The sequence below is a fragment of the Sinocyclocheilus anshuiensis genome, unplaced genomic scaffold, assembly GCF_001515605.1.
Source record: "Sinocyclocheilus anshuiensis isolate Anshui unplaced genomic scaffold, SAMN03320099.WGS_v1.1 scaffold1571, whole genome shotgun sequence".
Classification (NCBI taxonomy): domain Eukaryota; kingdom Metazoa; phylum Chordata; class Actinopteri; order Cypriniformes; family Cyprinidae; genus Sinocyclocheilus; species Sinocyclocheilus anshuiensis.
In genome coordinates this window covers 361611-367254 of record NW_015551107.1, presented here as the reverse complement: position 1 = coordinate 367254, position 5644 = coordinate 361611, and the positions used below count along the sequence as shown (strand labels likewise).

Genomic DNA, 5644 nt, shown 5'->3' with positions numbered 1-5644 from the left:
AAAGAAGAGGGGGGGGGGGGGGGGTGTTGGTTGCAGAACAATTGTCAGAATTTTGTCAGAATTGATTCTGACAAAATGTTTTATTGAATGTTATAAACGAGTATATTTATAAATGTCTAAAATGTTATAAATGAGTGTATTAAAAAATATTTATTAATTTTAAATGAATTCATTATGTAGCTAAAAAATCATTTGAAAAAAAAATGAAGACTTGTTTCGTCCAGAGTTTTTGAACGAATCTCTTGAATGATTCAGACATCAAATAAATTTATCAGTCACTGTTTGCCACCTACTGGCATAATGTAATGTATACAATCTATATTTAAAGCGTATCATTAGTTGCAAAGGTTAATTACTTGCTTTGATCGAGGCTGCCGCAACATCAGAGTCTATATCCTGATTAAAACCTTTTCTCCAAATACTTTCGTTATTATTTAATGTTTGCAACATAGAAATGTAGCCTACTGTGTAAGTAGACTGTTTCAAACATAAAGCTTAGGCTATCTTTTAGGCGATCTTTTAATGATTAAACGTGCATACATATGAGCCTATATAGCCTATGTTTTTTTTTTTTTGTAGCCCATGTCATATTTGTACCAGACCTCAAAAGTAACCAGGCCCGGGCGGCCCCCCCCTTCCGCGACCCATGGCTACCGATACAGGAGAGAACCAATCAGCTGTGCCATATGATAATGATGTCATGTCAGATTGAGTTAGGCCTATCGGACTGCGCCATCTAGAGTTTCAGGGAAACTGCAGTGAATTGTATGGATAGGTGTATATTTGGAGTTTTGCAAAAATGTTGATAGAGGCACGTTTTTCCTATGAGCCTATGCTACTGACATTTCAGCTTTCTGATTTCTATCAAATTGTCATCTCTGAGTAAATAAATTCTGATGCTGTAAGATATGTCAAAATGTGTTGGCCTACTGTATATTTGCGGTAAAACAGATGTTGGCGTTAAAACCGGCATTTAAAAGAAAAATGTACCTGGAGAATCTAACAAACAGTTAAACTAAACCATCAGCCTTAAACATGAGAAACAGCTGGACAGTTTCCAGTATGATCACAGGACAGATGTGCCGCCCCATAAAACTCCTGCATAAACCAACCAGAAGAATGATAAGAGAATAATGAAGCATTTTAGAGGAATAGTGCATTCAGAAATAACAACCAAGATAGCGGAAGTTAGGCTAAGCAAAAATGTGAAAAATTGCTCCTATATCTCAGAACTAAACCTCCTTCAGTGCCATACAACACACTCTTAAACTTGAAGGTTCTTTATTGGCATCTGTGGAACCTTTCCATTCCATAAAAGTCTCTTTATTGTGGAAAAAGTTTGTTTAGGTTATTGAAATGTTCTTCACACTGAACGGTTCTGAAAGCCAAATCAAAATTCTTCTATGGCTTTACTGTGAAAACCCCCCTTTTGAAACCTTTATATCTAAGAGTGTAAATGAAGGTAAAGCTCTTGTGTGTATAAACACATCACAACACACTCCTCAAACAGCAGTTTTCAGAGAGATGTGCGCTGTCATTTTGAGTCAGAGTAGTTGTATTCCTCTCTGCAGTCACATCTCGCAGTGGCCACAAAAGCAAAAACATGCAATCATACACTTCTCTTAATACTTTTCAATTACATGCCTTTTATTCCTGTGCATTAGCAAACCAGACTGCGGCCTGCAGAAGGCTGACCTTTAAGAAAATGTAAGTAATTTTCCTCTTCACAAATACCATTCAGCGACATAAAGAGCTTTTGTAATCAATGCTTTTCATTTCAGTTGCACTGGCTTCCTTTGGCTCATTATCTCAAAGCAGACGATGGCAGAATGTAATATTTATTTTGTAATAATATTTTCATATAATATTAAAGCAACAGAAGATAGAAGAACTGCTCGTCTAAATCAGTCTGAGGTATTTTGATCCCCTATTCATGCAATTTTATGATTATCAGTAATTCCAGGTACCGAGAGGCTAGAGAGCTGCAGTGACGTATTTTCAAAGCCTAAATACAGTCAACAGAAGCAAAAAGCTAAACATAGGATACAATAAATGAACTACACCATGGTTACATGACCTCAACATCACCATCACTAAGCTTCATACAGTCTTCATTTAAAACATTTTCATATTTTCAATCATATTACTGATGTCTTTTATATCATAGAATAAAACATGAAAATATCTTGAGCTTGTGTTAACCACAGACCTTCTTTAAGGCATTTAGCCCAAAAAACAACAACAACAACAACAAAAAATTGACTTCAGGACGATGAAACATGAAGTGCTAAAATACTGTACAAACTTATTTCTGGGTTTTGGCCTACAAAAAAAAAAAAAAAAACCTCCATCCCTGCAACACTCTATGATGGATAATGCAGAGTAATTTTTTTATTTTTTCCCCCACAGTGCAGTGCATTATGGGTACTGTAGGTCTAGACACACATTTATGTAACTCACATTGATGTCCAAGCTGCACAGACTGAGTGAATCCACATCTCTCTTCCTCTGCTTCCTCTTCTTCTGTAAAGACACAGATGATGATCAGTTGAGTGCTACATTATCACTAACAGTAGTGATGTGAATTATTTATTTATTTTGAAACCGTTACATGTAGATGAATATCACACAACCACACAAGATAAAGCTCATAGGTTCACCAAGTTGAAATGTCAGAATTGACAGAATTTTAAAAATAAGTAATGAATGAAAAAAATTCTAAATGACATCTCACATTGCAACATTTCTAAAGAAATCTATACAATAAGGAAAAAACAAAACAAAAACTAACCTTTGGACCAGTTTTAAAAATAAAAAAATAGAGACCTCAGAGGTGTATACTGTTGTTGTAGATGGTTAATTAGATCTTTGACTGTTTAACCGTATGGCCAGCTGTGTTATTGTTTCTCCATAACTGTTTATTCTCCATGACAACCAGCAGCATGATGAGTGAATATGCACATCCTGCACAGTACTGTGAACAATAGAGCAGGTGAAGGGCTGTAAGCTCTAGTGCTGCTCCTGACACATCAATAACACCCGCTGTATATGTTTAAGGTCAGAATGTACAGCTGAAGAACTAGTGCCAGTAAATTAGCTTAAAAAGCTTAAAAATACACTATAGTTATTTCACGTGCCTGTATGATGTGCTCAGAATGAACCACTGGTGTAACTGCTTGCTGTGTAGTAAATTCCCTATACTGCCTAGTATTTATTAAATAGTGTAACAAAATAAAAATAATTATTAAAATGATTCTGTCATTTAAGTAAATGTCAATTACTCCACAAAATAATTTTTTTAAATAATAAAAGTAGTGCTGTCAAATGATTAATCGCGATTAATCGCATCCAAAATAAAAGTTTTTGTTTACATAATATATGTGTGTGTACTGTGTATATTTATTATGTATATATAAATACACACACATGCATGAATATATTTAAGAAAAATATGTCACGTTTATATATTAAAGATATTTATATATAATGAATAGAAATATATACATGTAAATGCATGTAAATATTTTCAAACTATATACTGTATGTGTGTTTATATAGACATAATAAATATGCACAGTACACACACACATATATTATGTAAACAAAAGCTTTTTTTTGATGCGATTAATCTCGATTAATAGTTTGACAGCACTAAATAAAAGTTACATTTTTGTTTTAAAATGATGTGCTGGTCACTCTTTTCCATGCAATTACAATGAAAAGTATACACTTAACATATAAAACCATCATAACACAAAAAACACAAGATTGCAAGATTGCAGCACATTTGGGTGATTCACCAAACCCTCTGAAGAAACATTTACACGAAGAGTTTTGCTGCTTTCATCCACTGAAAATGACAAAGAAAGTCATCATGCAACTAGGGAAAACAGTCATTATTCACCCGATAAACAATCCAAATCCATCACCTGCATCACAAACAACTTCTTGACTGGTCATAGTAAATACAAAGAGTAAGCTACAACGCATTTAGAAATTGAACGTTTAGACGAATCAAATGTAAGAGCTGCAACAGTTACGTAACTACAATCACAACCACTTCCACATGTAGACCAAACCAACCAACTTTATCCCTCATTTACAACAATAAAATAACAATTTTAAGAGAAACACAAATAAGTAAACATACTCAGGCTTATGTAACATCAGAAGACCATTCATCTGCCCTGCAGGAAGTAAAATTCACAAATGGCATCTCTTTAATTTCACAGATGTTTCTCCTAGACTGCAATAAGATGAAATGGAGAGCAAATGGGAGTTTTTCATTTTCATTTTAAATTTTGTTAAAGTTTCAGTGGTTTTTTAAAATGATTTTTTTTATTTCAGTTCTAGTATGAAAACGACCCCAGTAATCAGGTGTCTCTTTTTATAGTTTAACAAGTGAACAATATCCCAGATGTCAATATGAAATTCAAAGTCTCCCAAAACCGAATGACCTGTGGAACCGTATGCCATCCACATTCATTTGATGACTTCTGAAAGAGCAGCCTGTGAGTAACTATGCTTGCTCACCTTCTGATGGATGAATAGGCAGCACCCCATCATTGGGCTTCACTGCAGTATTCCTCAGACCCAAACAGCCCAAAATCACCTCTACAGTCTCCGGCCGTGGTCCGCTGTCACCTGTCTAATCCTCGGCCATGTGTGTGTGTGTGTGTGTGTGTGTACACAGGAGAGCAGCAAACAGGATGTTCAGGGGGAAGTGTGTCGGCGCTATATCGGGCCCAAGCAGGGCGCGAGCTCTCAGACCACATCTCTGCTGGTGTTTGTCTGAAACACCCCTTCAGTGAGAGGAACAGCATCCTGTTACAGGGAAGAACAGCACACAATCGCTCTTCCACCCTCCTCATCCACTTTATCCAGAGCTACTCAAACCCTCGTAACGGACTGTCATGAAGCTAAAGCCAGCAGAATCCACGTTTCACTGTGGTTATTCTCTTGAAGAACACAAACTGGACTTCTTCTCTTTAACACTAGAACCGCCAGGGGTCGCTGTATACCTAAAAGGGCCAGCGGGTCAATTTTACCCACGCACATGACAGCTGTTTCTGAATGGCTAAAGAACATATTATTTCGCTGTATTATGCTGCTGTCTTCACAAAGAAGTGTCTAGAGTCATGAAATGATTATGTCTAGTCATCAACTATATATTTGTCCTGTTGTTTTATGTTCAAAACTTTTTTTTATGCAGGCTACACTAGTCACTTTTCATAACGGTCAATATTAAAGGGATAGTTCACCCAAAAATGAAAATGTGATGTTTATCTGCTTACCCCCAGGGCATCCAAGATGTAGGTGACTTTGTTTCTTCATTAGAACAGATATGATGATTTTTAACTTTAACCGTTGCAGTCTATCAGTTGTATAATGCATGGCAATGGTAACAAAATCTATGAGAGTAAAAAAAACATGCACAGACAAATCCAAATTAAACCCTGCGGCTCGTGACAACACATTGATGTCCTAAGACATGAATCGATCGGTTTGTGCCAGAAACCGAACAGTATTTATATAATTTTTGACCTCTAATACACCACTATGTTGGACTGTCTTTGGGCGCGCGCACAGCATCCGGCGCGTGAGGTGTGTACGCGCTCTGGCGTAGTTTACGTTAATGGGTGTG

General features: G+C 36.3%; 2 protein-coding genes across 2 annotated transcripts in view; both read right to left on the bottom strand.

The window, feature by feature from the left end:
* Positions 1–5644, bottom strand: part of LOC107662933 (LIM and cysteine-rich domains protein 1-like) — a 360255-nt gene that overhangs the window by 240081 nt on the left and 114530 nt on the right. The gene's annotated exons all lie outside the window — the stretch shown is intronic.
* LOC107662928 (rho guanine nucleotide exchange factor 3-like) overlaps positions 1–5644 on the bottom strand; it is a 47542-nt gene that overhangs the window by 24291 nt on the left and 17607 nt on the right. Inside the window, exon 3 of the mRNA XM_016453068.1 lies at positions 2461–2523. Within this exon, the coding sequence (XP_016308554.1) occupies positions 2461–2523 (63 nt within the window). The remainder of the gene's footprint in view (positions 1–2460; positions 2524–5644) is intronic.